The following is a 23,285-nucleotide window of genomic DNA, read 5'->3' as shown; positions in this document are numbered from 1 at the left end:
TCTGCCTCTGGCTTTGTTTTACCAGAGTTGAACAAGCTCTGAAAACCAGCAGCATTGAGCTCTGGGAGACTGACATGAGTTGGAATGGAGTCTGGAAAAACCCCATGCCTGGAGGTGTTGTGCAAAAGGAGTGTGAACCTCAGTGCAAACAACTGGGGATGGATAGCCAACACAGACGGTCTGAGGGTGCAATATCATGAGACTAACCAGAGGTTAAGACAATTCTGGAAATGAGAAAGCCAGAGAAGTTCTTAATAAGATTTGACATATTCGTGGTGGTCCGGAAGGTTGGTTTATGCATAAAGTTGTGAGAACCCTAGCCATCTGTTCATCTCTGGCTGAATATGAGGCCTTGAGTATGCAAAGAGGTGACAGGAGAAGGCCCTGCAGAAAGTAAAAAGCCAAGGATTTGTTTGTTTTATTTTATTGAGGTCATAATAATTTATATCATTGTGAAATGTCAGTTGTACATTATTGTTTGTCAGTCACTATATAAATGTGCCCCTTCATCCCTTGTCCCTACCCCCCAACACCCTTCGCCTCTGGTAACACTAAACTGTTCTCTTTGTGTGTTAGTTTATCTTCCACTTATGAGTGAAATCATATGGTGTTTGTCTTTTTCTGTCTGGTAAAAGCCAGGGATTTTAATGTGTTTCCCAACCAACACTCAGAGCCATTGCCAAGGGGTAGAAGGCTCACCTAATCAAGGGGCTTATGGACAACATCTGAGCATTCATTGGCTGACCACTAAGCTATGCTGACCCAGAAGTGACGCTGTGAAGCCAGGCTTAAAGGAAAAAAAGAATTTAAAAAATAACAATAAAGTGGTTGGAGACATCAGCATCTCCACGTTGCAAAGGAGACAGATTACAGAATTAGCCAAGTCAGTACACAAAAAACAATATCAGTTCCTGGGGGAGTAGTAGATCTAAATCCAGAGTTGGTGCAATATATTATCTAACATGTCCAGTTGTCAACAATAAAAAATGGGAACTGCAAAGAAATGGGAAAGTGTGAACCATACATGGGGAAAAGTCAACAGAAACTGTTTCTGGGGGAGGTGAAGATAGTGGACTCAGGAAAAAAATACTTAAAAGGAGCTACTACAAATATATTCAAAGATCGAAATGAAACCATATTTGATGAACTAAAATAATGTGTACAATGGCTCATCAAATAGAGAATCAATAAAGAGAGATTACTTTTTAAAAACATAATAGAAATTCAAGATATAAAGTGTTGAATATCTCAAATGAAAAGTTCCAAAGAGAAGCTCAACAGCAAATTGAGTTGTCAGAAGGAAGATTTTGTGAACCTGCTGATAGGTCAATGGAGATTATCCAGTCTGAAGAAACAAAGATAAAAGGAATAAAAATTAACAGAATGTCACAACCTGCTGGGAAAACAATCAAGCATAGCAAGCATACACGACAGAAGTTCCAGGAGTATAATAGTTACTTTGAAGGAGAGTAGAGAAAAGGACAGAAGAGTTCTTTGAAGAAATAATGGCCCCACATTTCCCCAAATGAGGAAAAACCAATCTACAAATCCAAGAAGGTCAACAAACTTCAAGTAGGATAAACAAAAGGAAATTCACATATAAACACATCATAGTCAAGCTACTGAATGCCAAAGACAAGTAGAAAATCTTGCAAGAAGCAAGAGAAAGAGGACTCATTATGTACAAGGGAACCACAAGCAACTGACAGCTGACTTCTCTTCAGAAACAATGCAGGCCAGATGACATTGAAAATGCATTTTTCTCTTTCTTTCAACTGATTGTAAAGATGATTGCACAAAACGATGAAAAAACTGTAATATTGGACCTATATAAATATGTAATATATGAAAATTGCACAAAGACAGGGAAGAATGGAGCTATATCGAAACAGTTTCTAAACCTTACTGGAAGTAAATATTAATCTGAAGAGTATTATGTTAAGATGTATATTGTCTTCCCTTGAGTAACTACTAAGAAAATAATTCAGGCTATTAAGACAACCAGTAAAATGTTTCTCTAGAAAAAAATATATTTGATATGAAAAAGCAGTAAAAAAGGCACAAAAACACATAAGACATAGGAAACAGCAAAATGGGAGATAAAAAGTTAACAATATCAATAATTGAATTAAATTTGAAATGTATGAAGTACTCCAATTGAAAGCTGAGATGGTTGGGGCCAGCTCTGTGGCACAGTGGTTAAGTTCATGTGCTCTGCTTCGGTCACCCAAGGTTTGCAGGTTCTGATCTCAGGTGGGAGCTATCAGCTCTCATCAGGCCACACTGCAGCAGCATTCCCACTAAAGCAGAGCAAGATTGGCACAGATGTTAGCTCAGCAACAATCTTCTTCAAGCAAAAAGAGGAAGATTGGCAACAGATGTTAGCTCAGGGCCAATCGTCCTCGGGGTAAAAAAAAAAAGCAAAGATTGTCAGTCTCAAAACAAAACAATATACAACTGTATGCTGTTTACAAGAGACAAACTTTAAATTCAAATAGACAAATAGGTTCAAAGTAAATCATAGTAAAGTACACCATGCAAATAGTAACAAAATAGCTGGAGTGGCTATATCAATATCAGGCAAAATACTGTTTGATGCAAAAAATGTCACTAGAGACAAAAAGGAATATTTTATAAGGAGGAAAAGGGAAACTTACATAAATATTTAACAATTATAGACATAAACATATTTGACAGCTGAGCAACAAAATATATGAAGCAAGTCTGGCAGAATTAAAGAAGATATAAACAAATTGTCAACAATAGCTGGGGTCTTTAATATGCCATTCTCAGTCTGGGTCCAATGAAGGAAGAGAAACCTCACAGTAATTTGAACAGGAAACTGTTAATATAAATGACTAACTATTAATTAATACTTACATAAGGGGATTAGAATAATGAGAGATTAGCAAGTAAGTAAACAGTACGCTACAGAGTATAAGACTACAGATATAAGGAACACTAAACAGGGGTGAGATTGAGAGCCCATGGGAGATCCACTTGACAGGACTGAGATCCAGACCTTGTGGGAGAGGGCAAGGCCTTTACTTACTGAAAGGACTCTGCGAGTAAGCCATGGTAATGGATCTTCAAGAAGCCCACCTCCTAGTGTGCTGTGTAAAGCTGTCCGTGGGGCATCTCACCAGAGATACTTAAGTGCGAACCTGTGCAATGGAGGACACACATGGAAACTGCTGATTACTGTGAGCTGCTGGCACCAGGCACTGGAGATGCTCTGAGTGACACAGGAGCCAAGGGGATACTCTGCCATAAAATAACCCAAGGATGAGTGTGTGATTAAAGAGCACAGATGTATTTACAGAGCAGCCAGAATGAATGAAACTATAGCTGAGTCAATAATTTTTTAACTGTCACACAGCATTCCCAATAATGGAGAGAAAAACTAGATTAAAAAATGAATATGAACAATCTTATCTGCCAATTTGATTGACATCACATGTGTAGAATAGAGGCAGAGACCATATGCTAGGCTATAAAATGACTCAATATATTTAAAAGAACTGAAATAATGTAAAGTTCTCCTATCACAACATAATTGAATTAAAAAGCAACAGAAAGAAATGTGGGAAAAATCTCAAAGTTTGGAAATTAAACTACATGCTTCTAAACCGCCCATATGTCAAAGAAGAAATCACAATGGAAACTAAAAATAATTTGAATGAATGAAACAAAAACAACATCTCACAACAGATTAGAAGTAAACGAGGATGCAGAGGAAAATTTATAGCTTTAACACCTATATTAGAAAAAATTATTTTAAATAAATACCTAATTGTTCTAATTGAAGGTAGAAAAGAGGAGCAAACAAAACCAAAAGCAAGCAGAAGGAAGGAAATGATCAAGAATAGAGCAGAGATGGAAGTCTATTAGAAATAATAAAAAATTACAGCAAAGATACAGGGTACAAAACCAACTTACAAAGATCAGTTGCATTTCTATACTCTAATAATGAACTAAGAGAATTCAAGAATACCATCCCATTTACAATTGCAACAAAAAGAATAAAATATCTAGCAGTAAATTTAATCAAGGAGGTAAAAGACCTATACAATGAAAACTATAAGACATTACTGGAAGAAATTGATGATGACATAAAGAAATGGAAAGATATTCCATGAACTTGGATTGGAAGGATAAACATAGTTAGAATGTCCATACTACCTAAAGTGAGCTACAGATTCAATGCAATCCCAATCAGAATCCCAATGACATTCTTCACGGAAATAGAACAAAGAATCCTAAAATTCATATGGGGGAACAAAAGAACCCAAGTAGCTAAAGCAATTCTGAGGAAAAAAAAAAAAAAACAAAGCTGGAGGCATCACAATCCCTGACTTCAAAATATACTACAAAAATATAGTAATCAAAACAGCATGGTACTGGTAAGAAAACAGGCACACAGATCAGTGGAACAGAAGAGAAAGCCCAGAAATAAAACCACACATCTACAGACAGCTAATCTTTGACAAGGGGGCTAAGAACATACAATGTAGAAAGGAAAGACTCTTCAATAAATGACATTGGGAAAACTGGACAACCATATGCAAAAGAATGAAAGTAGACCATTATCTTTCACCATAAACAAAAATTAACTCAAAATGGATCAACTACTTGAAGGTAAGACATGAAACTATAAAACTGTTAGAACAAAATATAGGCAGTAGACTCTTTGACATGGGTCTTACAAAGATCTTTTTGAATACCATGTCTCTTCAGGCAAGGGAAAAAAAGAAATAACTGGGACTTCATCAGACTAAAGAGCTTCTGCAAGGAAAAGGGAACAAGGATCAAAATGAAAAGACAACCAGGGCTGGCCCGGTGGTGCAGTGGTTAAGTTTGCATGTTCCATTTTGGCGGCCCAGGTTTCACTGGTTCGGATTCAAGGTGTGGATCTGGCACCACGTGGCAAGCCATGCTGTGGCAGGTGTCCCACATATAAAGTAGAGGAAGATGGTCACCGATGTTAGCTCAGGGCAAGTCTTCCTTAGCAAAAAGAGGAGGATTGGCAGTAGTTAGCTCAGGGCTAGTCTTCCTCAAAAAAAAAAAAAAAAGAAAAGAAAATATACTAAGGCAGCAAGGCAGAAGAAAATAACTTGCAAAGGAACCCCATCAGGCTTTCAGTGGATTTCTCAGCAGAAACCTGACAGTCTAGGAGAGAGTGGAATGATCTATTCAAAATCCTGAATGACAAAACTTCCAGCCAAGAATACTCTATCCAATGAAAATCTCCTTCAGATATGACAGAGAAAAACTTTCCCAGATAAACAAAAGCTAAGGGAGTTCATTGCCACAAGTGCCCCCCTACAAGAAATCCTCAAGCAGGCCCTCATATCTGAAAAAAGAAATAGGAAAGGCGCTACAAAGCCCTGAGCAAGGAGATGATAGGCAGGCAATAATCAAGAAGTGGCAGATCTCTATCAGATAAGGTTAGTAAACAATTCTAACGTCAAGGATAATATAAACAGAAAATACCAAAACAAAAATGACCTCATCTTTTTATCCATAGATGCACAACACAGGTTGGAAAAAGATATGACAAAATAACTTAGAAGGGAAATAGTAAAGGGATGGAATCAGTATAGTCTAAGGAAGTAGGAGGCTGTCAGAAAATGGACTATCTCAACTATGAGATTGTTTATATGAACTTAAGGGTAACCAATAACAAATAATCAGAACAGACATCTTTACAATAAACGAGGAGGAAAAGAAGAAAAACAACAGAGAAAACTACCTAATCAAATTGGTAGTCCAAAATACATAGGAAGGAAACAAAGGAAATGCAGAAGAACCAGGAAATGTGTGAGAAGATGGGAGTGTTAAGCCCTATATATCAATAGTCTCTCTAAATGTAAATGGATTGAATTCTCCAATCAAAAGATACAGAGTGGCAAGATGGATTAAAGAACAAATGCCAACAATATGCTGCCTCCAGGAAACATATCTCAGCTCTAGAGACAAACATAGGCTCAGAGTGAAGAGATAGAAGACAATACTTCAAGTTGATGGCAAACCAAAGAAAGCAGGTGATGCCATACTTATATCAGACAAAGTAGACTTCAAGATAAAACTGATAAAGAGAGACAGAAAGGGGCAGTGTATAATAATAAAGGGGACTCACCACCAAGAAGACATAACACTTATAAACATGTCTGCACCCAACAGGAGCACCAAAGTACATAAAGCAACTATTAACAAAGCTAAAAGGAGATATTACCAACAACACAATAATAGTAGGGGACCACAATACTCCACTTACATCAGTGGATGGATCATCTAGACAAAAAGCCAACAAACAGATACTGGACTTAAATGAAAAACTAGATGAGATGAACATAGTAGACATATATAGAGTCCTCCATCCCAAAACAGCAGAATACACATTCTTCTCAAGAACGCATAGAACATTCTCAGGGATAGAGCAAATATTGGGAAACAAGGCAAACCTTAATAAATTTAGGTAGATTGAAATGATATCTACTATCGTTTCTGACCATAATGCCGTGAAACTAGAAATCAACTACAAGAAAAAAGCTGGGAGAGGAACCAAAAATGTGGAGACTAGACAACATGCTACTGAACAACCAAAGGGTCATCAAAAAAATAAAGGAAGAGATCAAAAGATATTCAGAGGCAAACAAAAATGGAAACACCATGTTGACTCTTATGAGATGCAGTAAAAGCAGTCCTAAGAGGGAAGTTTATAGCAACACAGCACCACGTTAACAAACAAGAAAAAGCTCAAATAAACTATCTTAATCTACACCTAACACAATTAGAAAAAGAAGAAGAAACAAAGCCCAAGCTCAGGAGAAGCAGGGAAATAATAAAAATTAAGTGCAGAAATAAATGAAATAGAAACAAAAAAGACTGTGAAAGGATCAATGAAACAAGGAGCTGGTTCTTTGAGAGGATGAACAAAATTGACAAACCCTTAGTGAGACTAAGAAAAAAAGAAAGAAGGCTCAAATAAATAAAATTAGAAATGAAAGAGCAGAAATTTCAATGGATAGCACAGAAATACAAAAGATTATGAGAATACTATGAAAAACTATATGCTAACACACTGGACAACCTAGAAGAAATGGATAAATTCTTAGACTCTTACAACCTCCCAAAACCGAATCAAGAATAAACAGAGAATCTGAATAGACCAATCACAAGTAAAGAGATTGAAACAGTAATCAAAAACCTCTCCAAAAATAAAAGTCCAGGACCAGACGGCTTCTCAGGAGAATCCTGCCAAACATTCAAAGACAATTTATTACCTATTCTTCTCAAACTATTCCAAAAAGTTGAGGAAGATGGAAATTCCCCTAACACATTCTATGAGGCCAACATCACCCTGATCCCACCACCAGACAAGAACAATACAAAGAAGGAAAATTACAGGTCAATATCGCTGATGAACATAGATGCAAAAATCCTCAACAAAATATTGGCAAACTGAATACAGTAATACATTAAAAAGATCATACACCATGATTAAGTAGTATTCATACCAGGGACACAGGGATGTTTCAACATCCACAAATCAGTAAATGTGATATAACATATAAACACAAAAGGAGGAAGAAAAACCACATGATCATCTCTGTAGAAGCAGAGAAAGCATTTGACAAGATCCAGCATCCATTCATGATAAAAATTCTCAATCAAATGGGTATAGAAGGAAAATATCCCCACACAATAAAGGTCATATATGACAAACCCACAGCCAACATCATACTCAGTGGGGGAAACTGAAAGCCATCCCACTGATAACAGGAACAAGACAAGGATGCCCACTCTCTCCACTCTTATTCAACATAGTACCAGAGGTTTTGGCCAGAGCAATTAGGCAGGAAAAAGAAATAAAAAGAATCCAAATAGGCACTGAAGAAGTGAAACTTTCACTCTTTGCAGACGACATGATTTCTATACATAAAATGTATAGAAAACTCTAAAGAATCCATTGGAAAACTCTTAGAAATAATCAACAACTACAGCAAAGTTGTAGCATACAAAGTCAACGTACAAAAATCAGTGGCATTTCTCTACTCTAATAATGAACTAATAGAGCAAGAACTCAAGAATACAACCCAATTTACAATTTCAACAAAAAGATTAAAATATCTAGGAATAAATTTAACCAAAGATGTGTAAAACCTATACAAGGAAAACTATAGGACATTACTGAAAGAAATCGATAATGACATAAAGAAATGGAAAGATAGTCCATGTACACGGATTGGAAAAATAAACATAGTTAAAATGGCCATACTACCTAAAGCAATCCACAGATTCAATGCAATCACAATCAGAATCCCAATGACAATCTTCACAGAAATAGAACAAAGAATCTTAAAATTCGTATGGGGCAACAAAAAACCCAGAATAGCCAAAGCAGTCCTGAGAAACAAGAAAACTGATGGCATCGAAATCCCGGATTTCAAAACATATTACAGAACTGTAGTAATCAGAACAGCATGGTACCAGTACAAAAACAGGCACACAGGTCAGTGAAACAGAACTGAAAGCCCTGAAATAAAACCACACATACATGGACAGCTAATCCTCAATAAAGGAAGCAAGAGGGGCTGGCCTGGTGGTGCTGTGGCTAAGTTTGCACATTCCTCTTTGGTGGCCCAGGGTTGGCCAGTTTGGATCCTGGGTGTGCACATGGCACCACTTGGCAAGCCATGCTGTGGTAGGCATCCCACATATAAAGTAGAGCAGGATGGGCACAGACGTTAGCTCAGGGCCAGCCTTCCTCAGCAAAAAGAGGAGAATTGGCAGCAGACATTAGCTCAGGGCTAATTTTCCTCAAAAACAAATAAATAAATAAATAATAAAGGAACCAAGAACATAGAATGGAGTAAGGAAAGCCACTTCAATAAGTGGTGCTGAGAAAACTAAAGAGCCAAATCTAAAATAATGAAAGTAGACCATTATCCTTCTCCATAGACAAAAATAGACCCAAAATGGATCAAAGACTTGAATGTAAGACCAGAAACTATAAAACTTCTGGAAGAAAATATAGGCAGTACACTCTTTGTCATCAGCCTTAAAAGGATCTTTACAAACATAGTGTCCACTCAGACAAGGGAAACAAAAGAAACAATAAACAAGCGGGACTTCCTCAGACTAAAGAGCTTCTGGAAGGCAGAAGAAACCAAGATCTAAATGAGAAAACAACTCAGGAACTGAGAGAAAATATTTGCAAATCATATATATGATAAGGGATTAATCTCTGCAATATATAAAGAGCTCACGCAACTGAACTATGAAAGAATAAATGACCCAATCAATAAGTGGGCAGAGGATATGAAGAGACATTTTTCCAAAGAAGATATACAGATGGTCAATAGGCAGATGAAAAGGTGCTAAACATCACTAATCATGAGGGAGATACAAATCAATGCTACAGTTAGATATCATCTTATGCCTGTTAGAACAGTTACAATCACCAAGACAAAAAAATAACAAATGTTGGAAAGGTTGTGCAGAAAAGGGAACCCTCATCTACTGGTGGTGGGAACGCAAACTTGTGCAGCCACTTTGGAAAACAGTATGGAGATTTCTCAAAAGGTTAAAAATAGAATTACCATATGACCAGGCTATCCCACTACTGGGTATTTATCCAAAGATCTTGAAATCAACAATAAGAGATGTATGCACCTCTAAGTTCATTGCAGCATTATTCACAATAGCCAAGATGTGGAAGCAACCCAAGTGCCCAACGACTGATGATTGGATAAAGATGATGTGGTATATATATACAATGGAATACTACTCCACCATAAAAAGCACATAATCGTCCCATTCACAACCACATTGGTGGAACTTGAGGGCATCATGTTGAGAGAAATAAGCCACACAGAGAGAGAAAAGAACATATGATTTCACTCATATGTGGAATATAAACAAACTTATGGACAAAGAGAACAATTTAGTGGTTACTGTGGCAGCAGGAGAGTGGGTACAAGGGGTGAGGTGGCATATCGATATGGTGTTTGATAAATACTGATGTACAACTGAAATTTCACAATGTTATAAACTAGTTAGACCACAATAATTTTTTTTAAACTGGTTTTTTGGAAAGTTCAAAAAAGGTGAGACAACATGAGTGACATCAGCCTCATGGTGGAATTTTCCCCCTTGTCACTCCCCTCTAAGTTACAGCCAAATGGACATGCACTGACCAAGAGAGGATTTCCTATACAGCACTAGAGGATGCCTAAGAGATCCATGCGTCTATACATCTGAAGGTGGGTGGACTCAACCCCCAGTAAGCAGTGGAACTAGGGGAGAAGCCCCCACCACCCTCCCTGAGTGGCAGCAATCCAGGTTGTGGATCCTCACACAGTGGCTTGCACAAGTGGTGAGGACAGCCCAGCCTGGCCTGTGTGACTGCTGGCACAGTGGAGGTGGCCTGGCCCACACAACTGTGAGCAAACGGGGTGGGGGCAGAAGAAATAGCCCCTTTGCCCCAGCAGTGGCAGGTGGAACCTGTGACCAGAGGCTTCAGGAAACACAGCAGATCTGGTGACCTAGCCCCCACTGGTGGCACCCCCCAACACCAGCTCAGCAGCAGCAGGAGATACATATAGTTCTCCAGGTCCCTGGCAGGGATAGTGACACCTGTGAACCCAGCACCCCTGGCAGCAGTGCAGTGAGCACCTTCAGACAACCCAGGACAAGCATCACCGGTCATGATGGGGCAGCAGCATCCAAGCCTATGGGAGCCAACAGAAAGCCAGGGGGGTCTCAAATAGACCAGCCTCACTATACCTGGAAGACCTAGAAAAAGAATAAACAAAGCCCAACATCAGGAAAAGGAAGGAAATAATGAAATCAGAGCAGAAATAAATGAAACAGGAAGTAGAAAAACAATAGAAAGGATCAATGAAACTAAGAAGTGGTTCTCTGAGAAGATAAACAAAATTGACAATATCTCAGCCAGATTCAGAAAAAAAGAGAGAAGACTCGAATAAATACAATCAGAAATTACAGAGCAGTAACTACAATGGACACTGCAGAAACACATTGGATTACAGAAGAATACTATGAAACACTATATGTCAACAGACTGAATAGCCTGGAAGAAATGGATAAATTCTTAGAACCATATGACCTCTGAAAACTGAATCATGAAGAAATAAAGAATCTGAATACACCAATCACAAGCAGAGATTGAAACTGTTATCAAAAGCCTCCCAAAGAAAAAGTCCAGGACCATACAGCTTCTCTGGTGAATTCTAACAAACATTCAAAGAAGATTTAATTCCTATGCTTCTCAAACTATTCTGAAAAATTGGGAGGATGGGACACTTCTGCATTCATTTTCTGAGGCAAACATTATCCTGATATGAAAACCAGACAAGGATGACACAAAAAAGGAAAATTACAGGCCAATATCAGTGATGAACATAGACGCAAAAGTACTCAACAAAATATTAGGAAATTGAATACAACAATACATTAATTGGATCATAGACCACAATCAGGTGGGATTTACTGTAGGGGTGCTGAAATGGTTCAACATTAGCATATCCATCAATGTGATGTACCACATTAACAAAATGAAGAATGAAAATCACATGATCATATCAATAGATGGAGAGAAAACATCTGACAATTTCCAATATCCATTTATGATAAAAACTCTCAATAAAATGGGTATAGAGGGAAAGTACCTCAACATTACAAAGGCCATATATGACCAACCCACCGCCAACATCACACACAATGGTCAAAAAGTGAAAGCCATTCCTCTGAGAACAGGAACAAGACAAGGGTGCCCACTCTTGCCACTCTTCTTCAACATAGTACTGGGAATTTTAGCCAAACAAGTAAGGCAAGAAAAAGAAATAATAGGTATCCAAAAAGGAAAGGAAGAATTAAAACTGTCACTATTTGTGGTTGACATGATTCTATATACAGAAAACTGTAAAGAATCCAACAAAAAACTATTAGAAATAATCAATGAATACAGTAAAGCTGCAGAGTACAAAATCAACATTCAAAAATCATTTGCGTTTCACTCCATAACGGGGGCCTGCAGTTTGCCAGTTGGGATCCTGGGCGTGGACCTACACACCGCTCATCAGGCCATGCTGTGGTGGCATCCCAAATAGAAGAACTAGAACTATTTACAACTAGGATATACAACTATGTACTGGGGCTTTGGGGAGAAAATAAAAGAGGAAGATTGGCAAAATACGTTATCTCAAGGCCAGTCTTCCTCACACACACAAAATCAGTTGCATTCCTATACACTAGTAATGGACCACCAGAAAGAGAAGTCAAGACTATAATCCCATTTACAACTGCAACAAAAAAGAATAAAATACTTGGAATAAATTTAACCAAGGAGGTGAATGCCATATACTCCAAAAACTATGACATTAATGAAATAACTCAAAGAAGACAAAGAAATGGAAAGATATTCCATTCCCACGCATTGGAAGAATAAACACAGTTAAAATGTCCATATTACCTAAATCAATCTACAGATTGATCTACAGATCAACCTACAGACTTAATGCAAACCCGAATGGAATACCAATGACATTCTTCATGAAAAGAGAAAAAAGAATCTTAAAATTTATATGGAAAAACAAATGACACTGAATAGCCAAAGCAATTCTGAGGGGGGAAAAAAGAAACAATATTTGGATGTATCATGCTCCCTGAACTCAAAATATACTACAAAGCTGTAGTAGTCAAAACAGCATGGTACTGGCATAAAAAACCCGGATATACAGATCAATGGAACAGAATTGAAAGCCCAGAAGTAAAACCACACATCAAGGGACAGCTAATCTTCAACAAAGGAGGCAAGAACACACAATGAAGAAAGGAAAATCTCTTCAATTAATAGTGTTGGGAAAATTGGACAGCCACATGCAAAAGAATGAATGTAGACCATTGTCTCACATGATACACAAAAATTAACTCTAAATTGATTAAAGACTTGAACGTAAGACCTGAAACCATAAAACTCTTAGAAGAACATATAGGCAGTACAGATTTGACGTAGGTCTTAGTAGTATCTTTCTGAATACCATGTCTCTACAGGCAAGGGAATCAAAAGACAAAATAAAGAAATGGGATTACATCAGACTAAAGAGCTTCTGCAATGCAAAGGAAACCATCAGCAAAACGAAAAGACAACCTACCAATGGGAAGAAAACATTTGCAAATCATACATCTGACAAGGCGTTACTTTCCAAAATATATAAAGAGCTCATACAACTCATTAACAAGAAAAAAGAATAATCCAATAAAAAAATGGGCAGAGGATACGAACAGACATTTTTCAAAGACGATATCCAGATGGCCAACAGGCACACGAAAAGATGTTCGACATCACTAATCATCAGGGAAATGCAAATCAAAACGACAATGAGATATCACCTCAGACCAGTCAAATGGCTATAATTACCAAGACAAAAAATAACAAACGTTGGAGAGGATGTGGAGTAAAGGGAATGCTCATAAACTGGTGGTGGGAATGCAAACCGGTGTGACCACTATGGAAAACAGTATGCAAATTTCTCAAAAACTTAAAAACGGAAATACTGTATGATCCAGCCATTCTGCTACTGGGTATTTATCAAAAGAACATGAAATCACTAATTCAAAAAGATATATGCACCCGTATGCTCACCACAGCATTATTCACAATAGGCAAGATGTGGAAGCAACCTAGGTGCCCATCAAGAGACAAATGGATAAGAAGGTGTTGTATATATATACAATGGAATACTAATCACCCATAAAAACAGACAAACTCCTCCCATGTGAGACAACATGGATGGATCTTGAGCAAAATAAGTCAGACAGAGAAAGAAATACTGTATGATTTCACTCCTATGTGGAATATAAGCAAACACATAAATGAGAATAGATTAGTGGTTACCAGAGGAAAAAGGGATGAGGGAGGATGAAATGGTAAAGCCACATATGTATGGTGATGGATAAAAACTGAATTATTGGTGATGAACACAATGCAGTCTAAAGAGAAACTGAAATATAATGATAGACACTTGAAATGTATACAAGGTTGAAAGCCAATATGACCCAATAAAATAATTATATATATATAAATACATATATATACATATATATATATTTAAATACAGACACTGACCACTAAAAATAGGCACATATAGAAAAAGCAAGTTAAAATGGAATTTTAAATAAATATTATTAACCCCAAAGAAGAAAAAAAGAGAAAGGGGAACAAAAGCCAAACGGAAAAAAAGAAAACATATAGTAAAACGGATGACCTAAATCTAACTGTCAATAATTACATTAAATGTAAAAGGATAAAATTCTCCAATTGAAACTTAGAGTTTGTCATAACAGATAGAAAAACAGCATTTAAAAAGAAACAAAAGAATATCTTAAATACTCAAATTCTTTGTTAAATTCTATCATATGTAGTTTCATTATTTTGACAAATATTTTGAATGGCTGCATAGCACTCTAACTTATGGTATAATAGAATTAATCATGTTTAGATGATTATGATTTTATACATTAAGTTGGACAACATATCTAAGGTCTTTTCTGCTCTTGCTCTCTGTTAATTTAAGACATGATTTTACTCTCTCTTATGGCCACTAGCAATCCGACTTAGTACTTCTGTGGTTCATGAGTTAGAGGATACTAATGTAGGATGATCCAGAATTATATCAAAGTCATTAAAATTCATCGCATCCTAGTCAGCAATAAAATAGTCATATTTATCATTCAGGAATCCCTTACCAAGGACCATGATCCATATATTTTCAAGTCTTAAATCATATTGCTATTCAATTCCAAAAACCTCACAGAGCATTGGATCTCAGCCTCCAGAGATCGTTCATTGCTGGGCTTTATCACGTGTATCTAGAAAACTCACGTCTGTGAGAATGTCAGAGTCTTTCCCTGCTTGGCCAAATGGGATCTCCATCTCTCATGCAACTACAGTCCTGACACGGGAAGCTCAAATCATTTCTTGACAGGACTTAATTTCTTCATTCCTCCATTATAGCTCTTAATATTACTAAGTTGAACATATAGGAGAGAATAATCTGGTCAGTGAATACATAAACACTGGCTAGAAGAGACTCGGCCACATAAGGAGGACTAGGTTATTTGGAACCATTGTTCAGTTCACTGGAATGGGAGGAACTGGGAAGCACATAATAACATGGGGTTCTTTTGGGTAGGAAGCTTCAGAACAATTAATGAAAACATTTACGTCCCACTATTTCAATGAGAAGGAAACACTAACTTACACATACCATGGTTGTGCACCTGCCAAAACGGATCAGTCCTCCTTGGGATTCCTCTACTGGGAAAGAACAAAGAGAATCCAGAGCTGGGAAAGGAAAAAGAGACCATGAGAGCAAGCATAATTTAGGGTTACCATGAGAGGAAGTAACATTTGGCTCCTCCATTCCATTTTGCATAATACCTCTAACTGTACAAACATAACAATATGAAAAAATTAGAAGGACTGTAGATAAACCCAAACTCTTCCCCTAATGCCCAGGAAACCCAAACACTTCAGCAGACAGTTTTCTGGCCAGACCTCCACTTTGGGGAAGCTGCTCTGCACCTGAGACTAGGCTGCTCAGCCCAGCCCTGAACAGGTCCTCCTCCCTCCATTCACACCTTCCAGGACTGAAAAGGAGCCACGCCATCCAGGCACACCTAACCTCATGGCCTTGGGGTCAGGTGAGGTTGAAGAGGTTAGAAAAGACATAGAACTGGTCAGGAAATATTCAGTATTCCAATTCCAGAAAAACTGACTGTGATTAAACACATTACAACATATCCACGTAATAAACGTGAAGTCAGGAAAAATATCGTGAACATGGAAAGCATTCCGGAAACACTGTCAGTAGAAAAATCAGGTTATAAAACTATAGGTACAATATGATACCATTTGAAGAACATATGTGTATCTCAATATCAAACGACTGAAAAATCATCAGACTTCAATAGACAGAAAAAATCTAGAAAGTTTTACATTTACATGTTGACAGTGCTTATCTTTTGCCCCTGATGGGGGATTTTGTTTGTTGAGTATATCTTAACTTGCTGATTGAATGTTCATTTGTTAAAATATCTATGCATGTGAAGATTTGTTGTGTGTTAAGTGGAAGCTGTTTTCCAAAATGTGGAAAGTTCATTCTTCTAAACAGAGTTTAGTTGGTCTTGGGGAAATGTACTAAATTTGGGTTGTTTTATTAAATGGTTTTTGTTTCCTTCAGTTATCAGTGACACAATCTCCTCTCAGGTTTCTAGGCATGCTCATTGTTGGATTACTGTCTAGACAGATGGCTGAAGTCCCTGAGTATAGCTAATATGTATTGTTGCTGGTCTCGGGGCTACATCCTTTTGCAAGTTCTCTTCATGGAACCCTTTCCCATCCTGTTAGCCACGTCCTCCAGAAAGCTGCTCAATTATCTTATCCCATCAGTCTCACTCAGCAACCATCATCATCAGAAAAAAAATGTAAAGTAGGAGTTACCATGTGACCCAGCACTTCTGCCCTTAGGTATATACTGAAGAGAATGGAAATATGCATTCACACAAAAACTAGTACACAAATGTTCACATTTGTCACAGCCAAAAAGTGGAAGCAATACAAATGTCCATCAACAGATGGATGAAGAAAATGCCATTTATGGATATAAGGGAATATTACGCAGCCAGAAAAATAAGGCTATTTTGATACCGACTCCTCATGGATGACCTTGAGGACACTGCACTAAGTAAAATGAGCTAGTCACGAAAGTATAAATTTTGCACGATTGCTCTACTATGAGGGTCCTAGAGAAGTCAAATTCATAGACACAGAAAGGAGAATGGTGGTTGCCAGGACTGGGAGGAGAGGGGAATGGGGAGTTAGTGTTTAATGGGACAGAGTTTCAGTTGAAGATGAAAAAGTCCTGGAAGTGGGTGGTGCTGATGGTTGTACAACAGTGTGAATGTACTTACTGTCACAGAACTGTACACTGAAAAGTGGTTAAAATAGCAAATGTAATGCCGTGTATACTTTCCAAAATAAAGTAAAAGAATGATGTGCTTATCTACCACATGGACGAACTTTGAAAACCTCAGGCTAAGTGAAAGGAGCTAGACATAAAAGGACACATACTGCATGATTCCATGTAGACTGAATTTCAAGACTCAGCAAATCCATGGAGACAGACGACGTGTTAGTGGTTTCCAGAGTATGGGAGGACGAGGGATAGGAAGTGACAGCTGACAAGGACAGGGTTTCTTACTAAGGTGATCAAATATTTTGGAATTAGATAGTGGTACTGATTTGTACAACCTTGTGAATATAGTAAAAAGTTTTCTTTTGAGTACATTTTTACAAGGTGAATTTGGGGCTGGCCCAGTGGCGTAGTGGTCAAGTTCAGCACATTTTGCTTTGGTGGCCCGGGTTCACAGGTTTGGGTCCCAGGCATGGACCTACACCACTCATCATGCCATGCTGTGGTGGCACCCCACATACACAACAGAGGAAGACGGGCACAGATGTTAGCTCGGGGCCACTCTTCCTCAAGCAAAAAGAGGAAGATTAGCCACAGGTGTTAGCACAGGGCCAAACTACCTCACCAAAAAAAAAAAAAAGGGGGGGAATTTTATGATCATGTATATATCTCAACTGAAAAAGTAAGGTAAAAATTTACAACATAAATTCCTTACCATCATGGTGCTCTCATAGGTCATCATAGTTTGATCGCAACCCGACAGTGGTGGCTGCAGTCAGAATGACATCACTGCCTTATCAAACACCAAGTCACATTATCTGAATCTCCCTAGTGGCCTTCAATGCATCTATTCCTATTCAGGGTTTACTTTACCTACCAGAAGGAACATAAGAGTATCAACAGTGTCATTTGAGTCTTTTTATCACCCCAAATACTAAGATGGCATGGTCTGGCATATGATAAGCATTTACTAAAAATCTGATTATTTTACCCCAAATTCTAGTTCTAGACATTTCTTAAGAAAATATTGAGATAAAGAAATGCATGTACGAGTATCTTCAATACAGAGTTTTTGACAGCCAAAAACTAGAAACACAAAAATCTAACAGGGAACAGGTTAACTAATTTGGTTCTGCTGTGTGATGGCATGTACAGGATTATTAATCAGGATGATACTGGTCCCAGTGTAAAGTACACACTCATAACCGGGGAATGGTATCCAGTTGAAACTTAAGACATAGATTCTGTTCTCAGATTTTCTAAATGTAACTGCTCTTAGAGTTCATGACATTTTAGTGTCTTGGGTTTTTCATCAGTAAAGGCAAGAGTACGAAGATCACTTACTTAGCATGAATATGTTGGAGAAATATGATCTACATTCAAACTTAGTAATATGTTGTAATCCCATATAAATATAAATATGTTAGCTATTTTTATTGAAGAACATTGCATGTCCCCTAATTGGGTATTATAAAAGAAACGATTCTCCTTCCTAGAGTAAAATTGTGCTTATCAGCCCTGCTCTGATAATGCTCACAAAAATAATGGGCAAAATTAGATCTTTTGCTTGAGAATGCATTTTTAATTCATACATCAAGAGTTTCTAGAAAAGAGGAGGAGGAAATTTCCCTCCCGCCGAAATGCAGCAGAAACAAAGAGACATTTGTGAATCACAACCTGCGCAAAGAAGCTGATGTGATCAAGCGTCTCATAAAGTGAGAACATCAGTAAGACTCTCAGTGCCCTGAAGCAGCAACAAAAGGCATGTGGGTGAATAAAATGATTCCTTATTTTCTTGTATTTCAATCAGTATTTGGAAATCTTTTTGGGAAGACAACTAAAAATCAGATATTATTGCAAAGTTTTGTTAAATTTTTCTTATATCAATAATTTAAAATCAGTGAATTTATGAAAGAAAGAAACAACTATCCTCAATGTTGATTTTTGCATGAAAACAATTCTTTCCCCTCCCCAAGGTTCTTCTTTGGGGGATGGCAGGACTGAGGAGGAAGTCACCAGGCACCAGGCTGTTCTTGGGGCACAGAATGACTCCCTTACACGACACTCTCCAGGTCCACACCCGCCCTGCTCATACACATAAACAGATGGAAAAGACGACAGAGCCTGGACTACGGGTATAGGTTTACAGCACGTTCCTGGGGTCCGAGCTCTGGGAACCCCGAGGCTCTGAGACAGTAGCTGCCCCTCAGAGCTCCCAAGTAGAGAACTCCCCAGGCTTTCCCAAACTAACCTCGGTGCCCCCTGGCTGGAAATCTTCCTTTAGGGCTCAATGTCCTACTTCCCTCTTGCAGCCAAGTGGCTGTGAGGAGAGAAGAGGAGGAAGCGCCAGGCAGCCCAGAGCCACCAGACAGTGACGCCACAGAGCCACAGCCATCACACCTGCACAGGTAAAGGACATGCAACCAAATCCCCGTCACCCCAGCACAGCCACGCACCTGTCACAGCCTCGCAGCCACACCCACGGCACGGAGGCGCATCCCACCACTCACTCGCGTCTCTCACACACACCCCGCCACACGCTGCCCGTCTGTCCCCACAGACACACACCGTCCTCTGCCTTTCAGGCCCGAGAGTCCCCTGAGGACTGGCGTCCTTACTATGGGCCTCCACCCTGTGAGCGCTTCTGCCGCCACCCCACCTGGTTCACGTCGGGCTCCGAATTGACTCGCTTCACAGGATTCCCGCATCCTGTGCTAACACATCCACAAATGAGCTCAACTCACCTTGCAAAGTGGGAGAAGCGCGCGAAAACGGAATGGAAGACAAAGATCTGGCGTGACCGCTGCCCTCTGGGAAGTGTCGCTCCAACCTGAACCTCTCTGGGCGCGGCGGCTCGTCAGACAGGCCGCCGAAGCGCGGAAGTCCCGGTGGAACTGCAGCGGCGAGAACCGCCCGGAGCCCGGCCCCGGAGCGCGCGATGCGAGGGCACGTGCACGGGCAAACGCCGCTGCGCCCAGGAGGCCGAGCAGGGCAGCCCGGCGCTGGTTCTGAGCCTCTGGCCTGTGCACGCAGAGTCGCACTGGAGTGTCGGGGGGCGGCCCCTGGGGCGCGAGCGCAAGGCGGGTGTGAGCTCTGAGGGCGGGGCCCCGGGCGAGTCCCCTCAGGCGGCTGCAGCCTGGCGACAGCATATGCGGAACCTAACTCCTGATACCGCCGGGGGCGGGCTGGTTTATTCAGAAAGCCTGTTAGCTGCGTTTAAACGGTGTGTAGGAGTGAAGTAACACATGTTTACTTAATTCTCTAGGCTAAGCTATAATAATAAAAATGGAATGAATATTTAATTGTAAAGGTGCTGTGGTGAATATTTTGTATATACTTTGCAATATTGATTTAGGGACAGATTTTCCAAGCATACCCAAAGAGAGGAATCTTAGTAAAATTCTAAGAGTTCACTGGATAATTATTGTAATCATCCTAATCACTTGAATGCAAATCAATTAATAAAAGTAAATCCTAGACAAAGATTTGATAGATTTATTTTAACAAATATAATGAGACTGCATTACAGCCCGCTGAATTAGAATCTCTGGAAAGCTTTTGTTTATGTCTGTGGAGGATTTTGACACAGCCAATGCATGGACTAAGATTTGAGAGTCAGTGCCTAATAACAAGTATAATAATGCAAATAATAACTAATGTATACTTAATCCATGCCATGAGCCATGCACCAGGCCAAGCACTTCAGATTATCTCCTTTAACATTCATAACAACCCAATGGTGTAGGTACTGTTACTATTCCTGTTTTATATGTGAGGGAATGGACGTTTAGAGGGGTCAAGTTACCTGCTTAAGGTCACATGGTAGGACTTGAGCTCATGAAACAGACAAACAGCTTTTCAGCCTCTAGCTGTAACCATCAATTATATACAGAGGGCCAAGGAACATGTTAAATGGCACCATGGGGATTCAATCAGAAAACTCCAGAATGTGGGAAATTCCATGACATAAATGACTTGGGTTTTTTTTGACAATCAAAATGGATGAAACAGAGAGGGAAGAGAGACTTGTAGATCAGCACTGTCCTATAACACTTTGTGCAATCGTGGAAATGTTCCGTATCTGCACTTTCCATGCGACTATTTGGCACTTGAAATGTGGCTGTTGCAATGGAGGAACTGAATTTTTAATTTTATTTAATTTGAATTAATTTGTGTTTAAATTTAAATGGATACATGTGGCTAGTAGCTGCCATGTTGAACAGTGCAGTTATAGATCAGACTAAAGAGACAGGTCAGTCAAATGCTATGTGTAGACCTTATTTAAATCCTGAGTCAAACAAAATAATTCTAAAAAGATTTTATGAGACAACTGGGAAATGGCCACTGACTAGGTATGTGTTAAAATTTTTAAGTAGCATAATGGCTTTATAGTTAGGCTTTTAAAAAAGAGACTTTACCTTTTAGAGATACACACTAAAATATGTAAGCATGGGGATGATATGACATCTGGAACTTGCTGTATAAGATTCCTTTGGGGGCAAGAGAGAGTACTGGTTGGAGTATAGATGAACATCACTGACCGTGAATGGATGATTGTTGAAGCTGGGTGATGGGCACATGAGGGTACAACTGTCTTCTCTCAACCTTAGAATAGGTTTGAAATTTTCAACAATTAAAAATGTAAAAAGATATTTGCGTAGTGCTTTTCCATGTATTATCTCATTTAATCATCAGAACTTAGGAAGCAACTGGAACGACTGTTTACAGATGGAGAATCCGAGGCTCAGAGAGATTAGGTAACGTGCCTGAGGTCACACAGCTAGTTGAAGGCCTAGACTCAAATCCAAGCAATCTACCTCCAAATGTTGTGATTCCATCTCCTCATACTCTGTGTGACAACCTGTGTCATTGTCACGGGTTGCTTAACGGTGAATGAAGCAGGAAGGGTGAGGGAAACAGAGTAAACACCATGGCTCTCATTCAGAATGATGGCTCTGCAGCACGTGCTCCTCTAATTAGGAAGAGATGACCGTCAGCCACCAGCTGCATGAGCTGATTAGTGAGCACAGAGAGAGAATGCTGCTGAACAGGATTAATTTGTAAGTTCCAGCTGTGAAAGAGGCTTTATTAACCTTTTTCTATATACCACCAATGATGATAATAAAAGCCATTTAAGACATTAAGTCCATTGATTGCAATTGCTCTTCTCAGGACTCAAAGGTTATATTATGCTCCTTTTCCTTCAAAATATAGTCAATATGTGCTGAGGAAAATTTTCTCAGGGTAGTATCTGAAACAAAAGACAAGTAACTTGTATTTGATCTTGTTAATGCATCTATTCTCAAATTAAATGATTTTGGTCTTTAATTTCTTATACCTTCCTCAAAGGCCTTGGTTCCTATCGGCATATGATGACACGTTAACGTTTCCTACATAAAAGATTTCACAGCAGAGGCACAGCTCGGCCAATGCTTTTAGGCAATATTTTCACTCCTTGACAATTATGATACAGTGAAGTATCTTTCTTAAGCTAATAAATTAACCACTTAGTATCTGTGGGAACTACAAACAAGAGAGATGAATATACTAATTATTACCCTTCGTATCCGGACCTTTGTCTAGGCTTCACTGCTTACTGGTTGTAGCCTATGATAGTAGTCACTCAGCACTTGAGTGAAGAGTCACATGTAGCTTCATCTCTAAAAATATTTGCAAATATTTGCCTGGATCTGTTGGAATGTAATAAAAGGGACAAAAAAATAATGGCCTAATAATGACAGGATGCAGGAAAAAGGGTTATGAATTGAATCTTGAAGCAATTAAACTGTGTCCCGTAGAATTTTATTCCTGGGCTGAGAGTAACGGCCTTGAAGCACTGAGCCTTCTTGCTCAGAACAACTGCCTGCTTCCCAAGCAGCTGCTCTGAATCCAACATCTCCATCATCTCAAGCAGCCGTCACTCCCTCCTCAGGTCTGAGCTGACCCATCTCACCTGAGAGCTGGAGTTGCAGGAAGGCACGAGGCAGGAATTGGAGTCAGAAGGCAAATGGCAAGCGCAGATTTATGGAATGGTGAGTTCCAATAATTAAGTAACCAAAATGTCATACAGAAATGAGATGTGCCACACAAATTGTAACCATGAGTGCCTTAGAGTTTGCTGAGGAGAGAATAGGATTACGAAGACTTTACCCTAATGGTCTAAGAAGGCTTTGAAAACTACGGATGTCTTTCCACGTGCTTTGAGTCAAGACTTGTTTTCTTCACGTTCTTATTAAAAAATCCACCTCTAGCCAAAAGGGTTTAAAGACATTACCACCTTCT

At 39.0% G+C, this 23,285-nt stretch overlaps 1 protein-coding gene across 1 annotated transcript in view; it reads right to left on the bottom strand.

Moving 5' to 3' along the window:
• LOC139044335 (uncharacterized) overlaps positions 1-22,905 on the bottom strand; it is a 29,770-nt gene extending 6,865 nt beyond the window's left edge. Inside the window, exons 1-3 of the mRNA XM_070503774.1 lie at positions 22,831-22,905; positions 19,748-20,213; positions 15,297-15,373 (exon numbers count right to left, since the gene is read on the bottom strand). Of these exons, the coding sequence (XP_070359875.1) occupies positions 15,297-15,373; positions 19,748-20,213; positions 22,831-22,905 (618 nt within the window). The remainder of the gene's footprint in view (positions 1-15,296; positions 15,374-19,747; positions 20,214-22,830) is intronic.
• Positions 22,906-23,285: the final 380 nt, after the last annotated feature.

Source organism: Equus asinus, unplaced genomic scaffold, assembly GCF_041296235.1.
Source record: "Equus asinus isolate D_3611 breed Donkey unplaced genomic scaffold, EquAss-T2T_v2 contig_803, whole genome shotgun sequence".
Classification (NCBI taxonomy): Eukaryota; Metazoa; Chordata; class Mammalia; order Perissodactyla; family Equidae; genus Equus; species Equus asinus.
This window is presented reverse-complemented; position numbering and strand designations above follow the sequence as displayed.